Consider the following 15,927-nt stretch of genomic DNA (forward strand, 5'->3'; position numbering starts at 1 on the left):
GGCACTATGCAAGCATTCCGCCAATCCTCAGGCTCCTCACCATGAGTCATACATACATTAAATAATCTTACCAACCAGTCACCAATACATTCACCCCCTTTTTTTTAATAAATTCCGCTGCAATACCGTCCAGACCCGCTGCCTTGCCGGCTTTCATCTTCCGCAAAGCTTTCACTACCTCTTCCCTGTTTACCAAATCATTTTCCCTAACCCTCTCACTTTGCATGCCACATCGACCAAAACACCCTATATCTGCCACTCTCTCATCAAACACATTCAACAAACCTTCAAAATACTCACTCCATCTCCTTTCCTCGCATCACCACTACTTGTTATCACCTCCCTTGATTCCCTTATCTTACGAACTTTATTTACCTCCTTCCAAAACATCTTTTTATTCTCCCTAAACTTTAATGATACTCTCTCCTCCCAACTCTCATTTGCCCTCTTTTTCACCTCATGCACCATTCTCTTCACCTCTTGCCCTTTCTTTTACACATACATCTCCCACTCATTTGCATTATTTACCGGCAAAAATCGCCCAAATGCCTCTCTCTTCTCTTTCACTAACAATCTTACTTCTTCATCTCACCACTCACTACCCTTTCTAATCTGCCCACCTCCCACGCCTCTCACGCCAAAAGCATCTTTTGCGCAAGCCATCACTGCTTCCCTAAATACATCCCATTCCTCCCCCCACTCCCCTTACGCCCTTTGTTCTCACCTTTTTTTTATTCTGTACTCAGTCTCTCCTGGTACTTCCTCTCACAAGTCTCCTTCCCAAGCTCACTTACTCTCACCACTCTCTTCACCCCAACATTCTCTCTTCTTTTCTGAAAACCCATACAAATCTTCACCTTCGCCTCCACAAGATAATGATCAGACATCCCTCCAGTTGCACCTCTCATCACATTAACATCCAAAAGTCTGTTTTTCGCACGCCTATCAATTAATGCATAATCCAGTAACGCTCTCTGGCCATCTCTCCTACTTACTTACGTATACTTATGTATATCTCTCTTTTTAAACCAGGTATTCCCAATCACCAGTCCTTTTTCAGCACATAAATCTACAAGCTCTTCACCATTTCCATTTACAACAATGAACACCCCATGTACGCCAATTATTCCCTCAATGCCACATTACTCACCTTTGCATTCAAATCACCCATCGCTATAACCCGGTCTCGTGCATCAAAACTACTAAGACACTCACTCAACTGCTCCCAAAGCACTTGCCTCTCATGATCTTTCTTCTCATGCCCAGGTGCATATGCACCAATAATCACCCCTCTCTCTCCATCCACTTTCAGTTTTACCCATATCAATCTAGAGTTTACTTTCTTATACTCTATCACATACTCCCACCACTCCTGTTTCAGGAGTAGTGCTACTCCTTCCCTTGCTTTTGTCCTCTCACTAACCCCTGACTTTTCTCCCAAGACATTCCCAATCCACTCTTCCCCTTTACCCTTGAGCTTCGTTTCACTCAGAGCCAAAACATCCAGGTTCCTTTCCTCAAACATACTACCTATCTCTCCTTTTTTCTCATCTTGGTTACATCCACACACATTTAGTCACCCCAATCTGAGCCTTCGAGGAGGATGAGCACTCCCCGCGTGACTCCTTCTTCTGTTTCCCCTTCTAGAAAGTTGAAATACAAGGAGGGGGGGGGGTTCCTGCCCCCCGCTCCCGTCCCCTTTAGTCGCCTTCTATGACACGTGAGGACTGCATGGGAAGTATTCTTTTCCCCTATCCCCAGGGATATATATATATATATATATATATATATATATATATATATATATATATATATATATATATATATATATATATATATATATATATATATATATTCCTATGATTCCACTGGAAAAATGCAACACGATAAGTTCCCGAGTGCACTCTCGTGTAATAATCACATCATCAGGGGAGACACAAGAGAGAAATGTAAGTCAATTGATATACATCGAAGAGACAAAGCTAGGACGCCATTTGGTAAACATGTGATTATATATATATATATATATATATATATATATATATATATATATATATATATATATATATATATATACATATAGATAGATAGATAGATAGATAGATAGATAGATAGATAGATATATAAGTAGGAAGCAGTCCTTCTTTTAGACATGTTCGATTAAAAAATTTACAAATATATCTCTTTATTCATCTTTTTTCTAAGTACCTTGATTTCTTCTGAGCCACAATAGAGTACTGTATAGTGTACTATACAGGCTCTCTATAGGTCAAAGTTTCGCTCCGCTATCTTAAGATCAACTTAACAACGAATCTGACTATGATCTTGAGGTGCTCTTCATGCGAGAGCAAAAGTAGCTTCGTGCCCGCCGTCCTGCACAGGTCCAACATTAACCTCCTTCCCTCGTCCCCAGGGTCGACGCTGGCCGTCATCCTGGATATGCCCAACACGCTGTCCATCATAGTGTCGGCCGCCATCGCCGTGGTTTATACGCTCTTCGGTGGCCTCTACTCTGTCGCGTACACAGACGTCGTGCAACTCTTCTGCATCTTCATTGGTCTGGTGAGTGTCTCTCTGTACTACTTAAGATTTCGTTATATTGCGTCATGATGGCCCCTCCCTCGGACATGTGTGATGTTTCCTGCCTACCTCACAATGTGTTTATACTGAACTGTTGTTCCCTACCTGGTGTGCAGAGATTGACCCTGCAGCGTTAGTTGCCTCCTCTGTTTATGGTGCTTATCAATTAATGGCGTACATAAATGATTCCGTGCCGCTTTACAGCGATGGTTGTCATGATTAGTGTGCACTGATGGTCCCTGCTTGGCGGAGGGTTATGGCTTTAGTCAGGTGCACCGCGTTCATTGATGTTGTCTTTCTGATGTCTTGGAGCAGTACCATCTGGGGCTGATGCACAGTGATGGTGGTCTCCGTCTGAGAGCGAGAGTGGTCCTTGTTTATTGTATGGTCCTGGTTCTGGCCGTAAGTACGGCATTGGTCTCTTGTTGATGCATCCTGGTTGTCCTCAAGTGGTCCCAGTCTTGTGCCAAGTAACTGTCCCTACCTGGTTTACTGTGATGGTCCAAGCCTTGATGACAGTGATGGTACCTACTTAGTGTATACTGATGTTCCTTGCTTGGGCTACTCTTACATCCATCATATCACTTGTCCTCTCTGACGGTATCTTTTCCTTCTTTATACTTATCAACATGGGACAGATACATCCTAATCCTGTCTCTAGGATGAAAGCAAAAATAAGAGGTGAAAGAAAAAGGTTGATTACATCTCGGGAGATTGTAGACCTGACTCTTAATGGTGAAGTTACAGAAAGAGGGAAAGACAAATGGAATAATAGAAATCCACAGGTTCTCAGAGCGAGAGTGAGAGAAGCCCCATGACGGTCAATCCTCGTGTTGCTAGCCTTTAAAATGAAGCTATGGGAAGCAACAGCCAGCCGCGTGTCGAGGGTCTAAATCTAGGTAAATTAGGACAATATCATACTCGAGAACAATAGCCAAAATAGCACCTGTAGAACTGTGAGGGCAGCAGCATCACGGCAAACGGACAGGGATGGTTGAAGAAAGATGGTAGCATGAGAGATATGGCAGACTGCTTTTGATTCCACTCTGGCTAACAGAGAGGTAAAGAAGGAGCCACCTCACGTCTTTCCCAATAAATATGACCTGGCACATTTTAAAAGATAAGTTTTTCACTTCTTACTGAATTTGTGAATACTTTCTCCTGTCGCTTCTTTTTCCCTGTCATAATCCTGATTGTATTTCATTTAAGACCCGACCTTGATGTGACCTTTTGTCCATGACTGCAACGTTCAACTTAAAAAGTATGTGAGTAGTACTCCATACTGGGCTGAATAAGACTCCATTATAACACCTCTACGACACCCACAGCTTCTTGGAGGTAGATTTTGTGATGGGCTTTATCTTAGGATTCCAAAGTTGAGTAGAGTATATGGTTATGGTTATACGGTTATGCCCAATAGTTTTTTCCGAGAAATTATGTGAGTAGACAGAAGTGGGTGAGACTGAGAGCGACATAGATAGAAATCTGCGTTTTTCGCACCACTTAGCTGAAGCAGGTTACTTGCTTCCTTGCTCCGAGATGCTTCACGAAGGAAAAAAGATATACTGGGAAGAAAAGGGGAGCGGATAGGCTTTCACGTTGAGGAAGGATTATTTATATACAGAGACGAAAGAGAGTAAAAACTAGGAAAGACCCTGAGGAGCACCGCTATAGACAGAGTAACTTGAGAGGGAGAAGTTGCACCACCAATGTCTTGTAGCAGTAAACCGAAAGGACGCTCTGTGACAGAGGAGAGAAACAGGCAACACAGCCAAAGAATTAAGTTTAGTAATTAAAGATTAATGTTCGACTATCAAGCGCGTTAGAGTAATTAAAGCCTCGACAAAAGATTCCCCAAAATTCGTAAGAGAAAAGGACCAGAGGTGAGGCAAAAAGGAGAGAACATTGCCAATGAAAAAAGCATTATTAAAGCTATTTTGGTGATGGAAAACAAGGGAATGAAATTCTGAGTCCATGAAAGTGTGAGATTGAGAAAGTTTCAAAGCCTCAGGAGATGGTAGAATTAAGAGCGAAAGGGCGATAGTTAGAAGCGTTAGAATGGTCTTCTTTCTTATGGATGCGTTGGACCAAGGTATGATTCCAAGAGGAAGAATGATTCTGGGTTTATAAGCAGAAACAAAATAGACGAGAGAGGATCGGATTTAGTTCAGAGGCATCCTCCTTTAGGACACGAGAAGTATGAGAGGCTACAGGGTTTAAAGGAGGTAGACTCGGTATGGCACTGCCCAAGGTAATGTTAGGGGAAAAGAAGATACCGAAAAGAGCGGCTTTAACAGTAGGAGAATGAATTTGAAATTGATGAGATTAGAAAAGAGGACAAAAAGTTGATGTACAGAAATCAATTAATATACTTTTTGTTGAGGACCAGAAATATATGTGAAAAGAAATCAAATCAACACACATTCTTTTCATGAAGATGTGCTTAACTCCGGCGGGAGTAAAGGTTGAGTGAGATTCAGAAGCAAAGAATTTCGTGGTCTGATATGCTCTATGATGCGAAAGGCATTAGGGCAAGAGCGATCAAACCAGGACTGAGGTAATCTAGATTCATGAGATGACATATAGGACTATATTCCAGCCAAAAAAGGAAACATCATGGACGGTAAAATGGTATTGGTTCCAAGATAACTCTGCAAAAATGTTGTGCAAGGATGGGAACAAAAATCTCCCAAAGTGCCAGAGTTTGCATTTCGATGGGGGAAATGGACGTGATAGAGATAAGATTGCAGTTAGTAGACCTTAAAGGGAAACTTTGATTAGTTTCAAAAGTGAGAAGGTTCAGATATTTGAAAACCTGCCGAGTGTGTTAGAGGATTGGTCGTGACGGTCAGGAACCCATGGTAGGTGTTAGATTATACGCACCAGAACGTTAAACAAGCTAAAAGAAAGACCTCGACTCCATCTAGATCATCCTGAGTAGAGCCAAACCATTTCTTGAGTTGTACATCGAAGTCCCTCGTGCAGAAAATGTTACTGTGTGGATATGAAGAGAACTACTCTTCATGGCAGGAGGTCACGAACTGGAAGAGCCATACATGGGTGCAGGAATCAGGGGGAAGTACGAGAAACTTAAGAACAAAGTTAAAGAAAATAACAGAAAAAGTTTGATCTATATGGCTTCAGTGTCGGACTTGTGGTCTCAAGTATCAAAAGATGTTTTTCGTGTGTTTCATTAGACACAAACAATGGTCTTGGAGAGGGAACGATGCCTAAGATAAAGACTTGAAAGTGATGAGGAGAAGCAGTCTTGGTCAGCTGGGCTCTTTAGAGAGGAAAATCAGGTGAACAAGAAAATAAATGGTGTTCGACAGAGGGGAAGCTGGAGTTAAGGAGGTGAATGTTGCAGAAATGAATGAAAAGGTAGATTTCGGAGTAGTGTCCGCAAAAGTGTTATGTTTCTGTTGTGTAACAACGGTCAAGAAAAACCCAGAAGCCGTTCAGCCCTCCCCAGCTGTTGGCGCCGTTCCGATCTTTCTCTGGAAATACATAGGAAAATATCAAATTGAAAGTGTGGCAATTCATGTGCGTTGCATGTTGTCAGGTGTTATCTGTGAAGTGGAGAGAAAATGGGTTAGATGGGAACAACTTGTGTGTTTGTGAAGCAAAGAGAAGAAGACAATCTGGGCCTCAGGGGTAAACATTACGCTGCTGGTACCATCACTAACCCTTCTTGTACCAAGGCGAAAGTACCTCCATGGTCGACTGGTGTCTGCCATTCACTGTATGCATTGCATTTCATAAAGGTCATTACGTCTCGATTCCATAGTGCATAAAAGTACTCAAAATGCGCACTAAGAGTGAGTTATACCCACTGCCCGACAGGCTGTCTTAGCTATGAACGACTTTCTGAGTAAAGTCCATAAACCAGTGGAAGTGGAATCAAAGGAAGGCCTATTAAAGGATTATCGGTCAAAGGTGGAAGCCTGTAAAGAGTCCTTAAACGGGTTAAGAGTGATGAAGACCGTTGAGAACCCCATCACATTATGTCTCCGGACTGTTTCCAAGGCCTCCTGAACCTTGGGTCCCCGCCTCTACACTACACTCATCTGGCCTCTGGTGTCGTGGCCTCCCTACTCTGGATGGTTCCCTTGGCCTCCTTTGCTCTGACTCACTTCCTCTGGCCCAAGTTTTCAAGGTCTTTATGGCAATGACCTCCCGGCAATCAACCGATCCTCTGGCCTTCAATGCACCGGCGCACTGCCTCCACTGGACCGCTCCCCTGGCCTTTCATACCATATCCTCCTGCATGTGGACTGCACCTTAAGCCTTTAAGACCACAACCTCCCTCCAGCGGATCTCCCTCCTGGCTCTCCTGCCGTGGGTTCCCTCCTCTGGACCTGCCTCCTGGCCTCTCTCTCAACGGTCTACCGTATCTGGACCGCGCAGAGACCAGATTCACTGAGGCTCTGCCACACTCGACCCACTCTTAAATATTGTAAGACAGTATTGCACTCTGTCTTGCAATACTGTATTGTACCAATAATCAACAGATTGATAATGAGGCTCAGGGCGGCCGGTCTGGGAGGCAACAGGGTTGGGATATCCCGGACGGAAGGGACGCGTGCCTTTGATCTGAGAGATAAATGGGGACCGTACTGAACCTGTTTAATGAGACGTATAGGGCGATATTGAATCGTGGCGAGACTCCCAGGTATGGGTCCGCCTACCTCCCCACCCCTTCTCCCCATCACTACCGTCCCTGCCTCACCCCACCCCCATCACGGTCCTAGCCACCCCATCATCCACCCCTCCTTCCCCGACCGTCACAGACACTTCCCTACTCCAACCACAGTTATGGCCACTTCCCCACGCCCGCCACCGTCCCCATCACTCCCTCATCCCCACCACCGTTTTAGCCATTCCACCATCCAAACCACTCCCCCACTCCCACCTCAGTCCCAGCTACATCCCTACTTCCATTACCGTCCCAGTCACTATCCCACGCCCACCACCATCCCAGCCACTCCCCGCACCAACCACAGTCAAAACTCCCCCACCACAGTGTTAGTAATCCCACTATAGTCCCAACCACTCCACCACCTCCACCACAATAGGGCCAAGTACTCTCACACCCCTTCCACCGTCAATATCCACTCCCCACTCCCACCACCATCCCAGCAACTGCCTCCATTCTCACCACAGTTCCAGCCACCTCCCCCATCCTCCATTGCCTCAGTCACTCAAACCCTCCCCCCATTCCACAATCACTACGGCACCCACCATTGTCTCAACCACTCTGTTACATCCACCATAGTGGTAGCCACTACCTACCCCACATCCACGACAGTTCCTGTTATTTCCCTTGCTCACCACTGTCCTAGCCTCCCCCACATACCTGCGACAATACCAGTAACTTCCCAACACTATCCACAGTCACGACCTCCCCCACACCCACCACAGTCTCAGCAATCCCGAAGGACGCTGTTATTCCAACCCCCCACATCCACTATACTCTGTCATTTCCCTACATCCATCACAGCTCTAGCGACCCTCCCCTTCCCCATATACCCACCACTGTCTTAGCTACACCCACTACCCTCCAGCCACTCCCCCCACACTCGGCGCAGTCCATGCTTCCCTCAGCACCATCCTAGCTCTGTCATTCGATCCAACCTTGGCCCTTTCCTCAACCAATCTCCCTACCACTTCATCCAACACTGCACTTTCATTCACCATAATGGCAGCCCTTTCAGTGATTATTGTCCACAAAGCCTTCTGCCCAATCCTCTGCTAGGGTTACAGTTTCGTCATCCGCCAATATTTCGATCCCTTCATCCACCAACGATCCGGCCCCTTCATCCAGCACAGTCTCTGCCTGTCGTTAATCTTTGCCTTCACTCGCCTCAATATTAGTCCTTCTGTCCACCAGATCTCCGCCTGCCCCTCAGTCCTCCAAAATTCCTGTCCCTTTTTCATTCAAAGCAGTGCTTAGCAGCGTGTAATATACTGAACTGATCGTTTGGCCGCCTGTATAAAAGGAAACAGAATCATAGATTTTTTAGTTAAAGATTAAAAACTATAAAGCGAAAGCCACATTTCCAGCTCTTGCCAACGCCTTCAGTTTTTTGGTCAGCAAACTTTATCAAAGACAATGACTAATTAGAATGCATACAAAGAAGAGCAACAAAGACATTTTTTTTTATTCAAAAAAGAAACTTTGAGGGAAAAAAGGAAGAACTTTGAGGAGACCTGGTACCTTCTACCACCAGCCCGTTCAGTCCCTGACACAGCAGTCCTACCTCACCCCTGCCAGAGCCCACAATTCCGACTTGCTCATTCCACCATAATTCTCCTTCATCTTCCCACCTCACACTCCTCCCATCTCTCTACCACAGTCCCGTCCCAGTCTGTCTCCTCGCCACTGATTGGTATCATGTCTCCTCTCCAGTAGCCATACCGTTTGCCCATGACAATACCAGCACGGTCCACTTCACCACAGTACCACCTCATTCCATGTACCACATTCCTCTATAATTTCCCAACACAGTCATTTACATAACTCAACTGCATGCCTTATGGCTCTTTTGTTCACCACATTCAAAGCTTTTCCCTCCATCATATTTCCAGTTAATTTCATTTCCCACATTTTCATCTCGTCTCCTCACAATGGCCCTATCCTGTCTCCACTCCACGTTTTTCCATGTCCTCTTATTAAGGTCCCATTCTGTCTCAGTTGCAGTCCTGTTCTGTCCACCCTTTACAGCCCCATTGCATATCCCTATTCCAGTCCCATTCCGTTTTCATATGACAGTTCTCCCCCCACCCCTTTCCACTGCAGTCCCTTCCCGTCTTCCCACCACATTAACGGTTCATTCTTCTTTCCAGTCACATCCTATATCCGCGTAGCTATCAGATCTCATCTCCCAACAGCAATCCCTACGATTTCTTCCACTACATTACCGTCCCGTCTCCCCACCAAAGCCCCAGCTAATCCTTCTCACCCGTTCCGTCCCATCTCTCGCGACAGACTTGTCCTGACCCCTTCATTAAAGCACGTCCACTCTCCTTGCCATAGATTCATCCCATCTCCCATCTCACATCATTGGCTCTGTTTCCTACATTAGGATTTTTCTCCCATCTCTCCGCTAAAATGGACTGTGTTCTTTTCCACAGTACCATCCTATCCCCCTACAGCAGTCCCAGTCTCTTCCAATCACCACAGTCCCTCTGCATTCCCTCCACTTACGTTTTCATTCACATTCCTAGCCTATTCCTATACAGCAGTCCCTTTCTGTCTTGCGTCACAGCCCGTCATATCTCCTTGCCGCTTCCCGTTCCCTGTGCCACTGTCCCGAGCCATTCCTTCCGGCACAGTCCTGGCTCAGTTCCTCCACCACAGTCCCGTTCCTTCGCTGTACAATAAATTCACTCCACCACAGTCTTAGTCCGTACCTTCCACTCAACCAGTTCTCTCCACCACTTGAAGCCCGTTCCCTCCATCACAGTCCTAGTTCTCCACTAGTCCTTTCTCATCCTCATATCAAAGTCCCAAACTGTACCCACTGCCAGTGCCAACCCGTATCTTCTCCTCAGTTTGAATCCGTTCCCTCCGCAAGTGTCATTCACAGCTCTTCCATCAGCAAAAGTTTTACCCCTTCCTTAGCTCTCGCCGTCATACTAACTCCACGTTTTACCCGGAAGACATTCGAATACCATTCTTCCCCCCTTAAACTTTGCGTCACTCAAATCTAGAACATTCTGGTTCCTTTCTTGAAACGTACTACCTATCTTTCCTTTCCTGTCATATTTACTATATCTACACACATTCAGACACCTCACACTGAGCCTTCGAGGAGGGTAAGCATTACTCGCTTGGCTCCTTCAGCTGTTCCATCTTTTAGAAATTGAAATACAAGAAGGGGAGGGTTTCCAGCCTCCTGCTCCTATCCCAATTAGTCGCCCTCTACGACTCGCAGAGGCAGAGAATACGTGAGAAGAATTCTTTTCCCTCTGTTCCCAAAGTTATATATATATATATATATATATATATATATATATATATATATATATATATATATATATATTACCTGGCGTAGCTGAGGCTTCGCACAGTCAATGGGTTGGTGGCTATGACAACAGGGCCATGAGAACTCGAGGAAATCAGTGAAATATGTACGTGACGTTTCTCCTTCATCTCCTGGACTGGTTCATGGACATTGCACCAGACACGTTGGTGTTCGTGATCTACTTGGGTATTGTGAGGATAGCCGTTCGCACCCTGCCATCCCCGTGTCTCCCTCACTCCTCCAGAAATAGCCTCACCTGTGGTCTGCGAGAAGACCAGCTTTGTAAGCTGGTTCACCGATACAACAACCAGGATGATTAGCGCGAGGTGACCTGCCTCCGTACCATGACCCCATGATGACTTCATGACGATCAGTATAGAAGTTGTCAGCGAATGACTGTCACCCACGAGACAGCAACATACACCGGCGTTGAGGGGTCCACGCCCGAGCAGGACATGACGTACCTCAGAGAGAACCAGAGGAGGTCACCAACGCAGCCGTCACTGACGCCCACCGTTCGTCCGGTCAACAGCGCCACCACAGCAGATCGCACACCACAACAGGAATTGTGGGACTGCGATTATTATGCTGACACGCCGTGGGTCGGGTGGAGCACCACCTCCACCGAGGAAAGCAACCAGCAAGATATTGTCCGGTGACGCCAACTGGATCTACAACTCCAGCCCATCCCCAACTACTGGGCTGCAACTCCAGCAAGGACATGGTCACACCCATCGACAACGGTAACCTCCAGAAGACCGATTTCGACGATGAAGGCCTGCACTGTGGCTGAGAGATTGACTTGAGGAGGCAGAAGTGATATTGTGACAGTGATTGTGTCAGCGTCGCGTCGCCTCGCCGCAGTGTATCGAGACAGACTTCCCCAGAACTTTTAAAGGGGAAGTAAATGTTTATAGTTGTGTTACTGGAGTGATAGTTTTCATGCATGGTGTTTTTGACAAGAAAATAGTGAAGTTGGAGAAAAATGTAGCTTAGACATTGAAGCTTATTGACACAGTGGTGAAATTGATGAGAACTGCTATTGACGTTTGTGTGAATAAATTGTACATTTCCTTTTCCATAGCCAGAGGTTGAACCATTATGTGACATTCATTTTTTTTCATTCATTTCAAGCTAAAAGTTTGTTTTCTAAATTGTTTCTTACATTTTTCATATGTATATATATGTATGTGTGTGTGTGTGTGTGTATGTGCATGTGTGTGGGTGTGTGTGTGTGTGTGTGTATATGTATATATATATGTATATTATCCCTGGGGATAGGGGTGAAAGAATACTTCCCACGTATTCCTCGCGTGTCGTAGAAAGCGACTAGAGGGGACGGGAGCGGGGGGCCGGAAATCCTCCCCTCCTTGTATTAACTTTCTAAAATGGGAAACAGAAGAAGGAGTCACGCGGGGAGTGATCATCCTCCTCGAAGGCTCAGAGTGGGGTGCCTAAATGTGTGTGGATGTAACCAAGATGTGAAAAAAGGAGAGATAGGTAGTATGTTTGAGGAAAGGAACCTGGATGTTTTGGCTCTGAGTGAAACGAAGCTCAAGGGTAAAGGGGAAGAGTGGTTTGGAAATGTCTGGGGAGTGAAGTCAGGGGTTAGTGAGAGGACAAGAGCAAGGGAAGGAGTAGCAATACTCCTGAAACAGGAGTTGTGGGAGTATGTGATAGAATGTAAGAAAGTAAATTCTCGATTAATATGGGTAAAATTGAAAGTTGATGGAGAGAGGTGGGTGATTATTGGTGCATATGCACCTGGGCATGAGAAGAAAGATCATGAGAGGCAAGTGTTTTGGGAGCAGCTAAATGATTGTGTTAGCGGTTTTGATGCACGAGACCGGGTTATAGTGATGGGTGATTTGAATGCAAAGGTGAGTAATGTGGCAGTTGAGGGAATAATTGGTATGCATGGGGTGTTCAGTGTTGTAAATGGAAATGGTGAAGAGCTTGTAGATTTATGTGCTGAAAAAGGACTGATGATTGGGAATACCTGGTTTAAAAAGCGAGATATACATAAGTTTACTTATGTAAGTAGGAGAGATGGCCAGAGAGCGTTATTGGATTACGTGTTAATTGACAGGCGTGCGAAAGAGAGACTTTTGGATGTTAATGTGCTGAGAGGTGCAACTGGAGGGATGTCTGATCATTATCTTGTGGAGGCTAAGGTGAAGATTAGTATGGGTTTTCAGAAAAGAGGAATGAATGTTGGGGTGAAGAAGGTGGTGAGAGTAAGTGAGCTTGGGAAGGAGACCTGTGTGGGGAAGTACCAGGAGAGACTGTGTACAGAATGGAAAAAGGTGAGAACAATGGAAGTAAGGGGAGTGGGGGAGGAATGGGATGTATTTAGGGAATCAGTGATGGATTGCGCAAAAGATGCTTGTGGCATGAGAAGAGTGGGAGGTGGGCTGTTTAGAAAGGGTAGTGAGTGGTGGGATGAAGAAGTAAGAGTATTAGTGAAAGAGAAGAGAGAGGCATTTGGACGATTTTTGCAGGGAAAAAATGCAATTGAGTGGGAGAAGTATAAAAGAAAGAGACAGGAGGTCAAGAGAAAGGTGCAAGAGGTGAAAAAAAGGGCAAATGAGAGTTGGGGTGAGAGACTATCAGTAAATTTTAGGGAGAATAAAAAGATGTTCTGGAAGGAGGTAAATAGGGTGCGTAAGACAAGGGAGCAAATGGGAACTTCAGTGAAGGGCGTAAATGGGGAGGTGATAACAAGTAGCGGTGATGTGAGAAGGAGATGGAATGAGTATTTTGAAGGTTTGTTGAATGTGTCTGATGACAGAGTGGCAGATATAGGGTGTTTTGGTCGAGGTGGTGTGCAAAGTGAGAGGGTTAGGGAAAATGATTTGGTAAACAGAGAAGAGGTAGTAAAAGCTTTGCGGAAGATGAAAGCCGGCAAGGCAGCAGGTTTGGATGGTATTGCAGTGGAATTTATTAAGAAAGGGGGTGACTGTATTGTTGACTGGTTGGTAAGGTTATTTAATGTATGTATGACTCATGGTGAGGTGCCTGAGGATTGGCGGAATGCGTGCATAGTGCCATTGTACAAAGGCAAAGGGGATAAGAGTGAGTGCTCAAATTACAGAGGTATAAGTTTGTTGAGTATTCCTGGTAAATTATATGGGAGGGTATTGATTGAGAGGGTGAAGGCATGTACAGAGCATCAGATTGGGGAAGAGCAGTGCGGTTTCAGAAGTGGTAGAGGATGTGTGGATCAGGTGTTTGCTTTGAAGAATGTATGTGAGAAATACTTAGAAAAGCAAATGGATTTGTATGTAGCATTTATGGATCTGGAGAAGGCATATGATAGAGTTGATAGAGATGCTCTGTGGAAGGTATTAAGAATATATGGTGTGGGAGGCAAGTTGTTAGAAGCAGTGAAAAGTTTTTATCGAGGATGTAAGGCATGTGTACGTGTAGGAAGAGAGGAAAGTGATTGGTTCTCAGTGAATGTAGGTTTGCGGCAGGGGTGTGTGATGTCTCCATGGTTGTTTAATTTGTTTATGGATGGGGTTGTAAGGGAGGTAAATGCAAGAGTCCTGGAAAGAGGGGCAAGTATGAAGTCTGTTGGGGATGAGAGAGCTTGGGAAGTGAGTCAGTTGTTGTTCGCTGATGATACAGCGCTGGTGGCTGATTCATGTGAGAAACTGCAGAAGCTGGTGACTGAGTTTGGTAAAGTGTGTGGAAGAAGAAAGTTGAGAGTAAATGTGAATAAGAGCAAGGTTATTAGGTACAGTAGGGTTGAGGGTCAAGTCAATTGGGAGGTGAGTTTGAATGGAGAAAAACTGGAGGAAGTGAAGTGTTTTAGATATCTGGGAGTGGATCTGTCAGCGGATGGAACCATGGAAGCGGAAGTGGATCATAGGGTGGGGGAGGGGGCGAAAATTTTGGGAGCCTTGAAAAATGTGTGGAAGTCGAGAACATTATCTCGGAAAGCAAAAATGGGTATGTTTGAGGGAATAGTGGTTCCAACAATGTTGTATGGTTGCGAGGCGTGGGCTATGGATAGAGATGTGCGCAGGAGGATGGATGTGCTGGAAATGAGATGTTTGAGGACAATGTGTGGTGTGAGGTGGTTTGATCGAGTAAGTAACGTAAGGGTAGAGAGATGTGTGGAAATGAAAGAGCGTGGTTGAGAGAGCAGAAGAGGGTGTTTTGAAATGGTTTGGGCACATGGAGAGAATGAGTGAGGAGAGATTGACCAAGAGGATATATGTGTCGGAGGTGGAGGGAACGAGGAGAAGAGGGAGACCAAATTGGAGGTGGAAAGATGGAGTGAAAAAGATTTTGTGTGATCGGGGCCTGAACATGCAGGAGGGTGAAAGGAGGGCAAGGAATAGAGTGAATTGGAGTCGATGTGGTATACAGGGGTTGACGTGCTGTCAGTGGATTGAAGCAAGGCATGTGAAGCGTCTGGGGTAAACCATGGAAAGCTGTGTAGGTATGTATATTTGCGTGTGTGGACGTGTGTATGTACATGTGTATGGGGGGGGGGGGGTTGGGCCATTTCTTTCGTCTGTTTCCTTGCGCTACCTCGCAAACGCGGGAGACAGCGACAAAGTATAAAAAAAAAAAAAAAAAAAAAAAAAAAATATATATATATATATATATATATATATATATATATATATATATATATCCCTGGGGTAAATGGTGAGAGTAAGTGAGCTTGGAAAGGAGGCTTGTGTGAGAAAGTACCAGGAGAGATTGAGTTCAGAATGGAAAAAGGTGAGAATAAATGACGTAAGGGGAATGGGGGAGGAATGGGATGTATTTAGGGAAGCAGAGTATATGTTGTGGGAGATAAGTTGATAGAAGTGGTGAAAAGTTTTTATCGAGGATGTAAGGCATGTGTACTAGTAGGAAGAGAGGAAAGTGATTGGTTCCCAGTGAATGTCGGTTAGCGGTGTGTGATGTCTCCATGGTTGTTTAATTTGTTTGTGGATGGGGTTGTTAGGGAGGTAAATGAAAGAGTTTTGGAGAGAGGGGTAAGTGTACAGTCTGTTGTAGATGAGAGGGCTTGGGAAGCGAGTCAGTTGTTGTTCGCTGATGATACAGCGCTGGTGGCTGATTCGGGTGAGAAACTGCAGGAGCTGATGACTGAATTTAGTAAAGTGTTTGAAAGAAAAAAGCTGAGAGTAAATGTGAATAAGAGCAAGGTTATTAGGTACAGTAGGGTTCAGGGACAAGTCAATTAGGAGGTAAGTTTGAATGGAGAAAAACTGGAGGAAGTGAAGTGGTTTAGATATCTCGGAGTGGATTTGGCAGCGGATGGAACCATGGAAGCGGAAGTGAATTATAGGGTGGGGGA

The 15,927-nt window shown here is 45.1% G+C and overlaps 1 protein-coding gene across 1 annotated transcript in view; it reads left to right on the forward strand.

Moving 5' to 3' along the window:
• LOC139756497 (high-affinity choline transporter 1-like) overlaps positions 1–15,927 on the forward strand; it is a 1,116,821-nt gene that overhangs the window by 809,798 nt on the left and 291,096 nt on the right. The window contains exon 6 of the mRNA XM_071675940.1: positions 2,414–2,562. Coding sequence (XP_071532041.1) covers positions 2,414–2,562 — 149 coding nt within the window. The remainder of the gene's footprint in view (positions 1–2,413; positions 2,563–15,927) is intronic.

Source organism: Panulirus ornatus, chromosome 22 (assembly GCF_036320965.1).
Source record: "Panulirus ornatus isolate Po-2019 chromosome 22, ASM3632096v1, whole genome shotgun sequence".
In the NCBI taxonomy this organism is placed as follows: domain Eukaryota; kingdom Metazoa; phylum Arthropoda; class Malacostraca; order Decapoda; family Palinuridae; genus Panulirus; species Panulirus ornatus.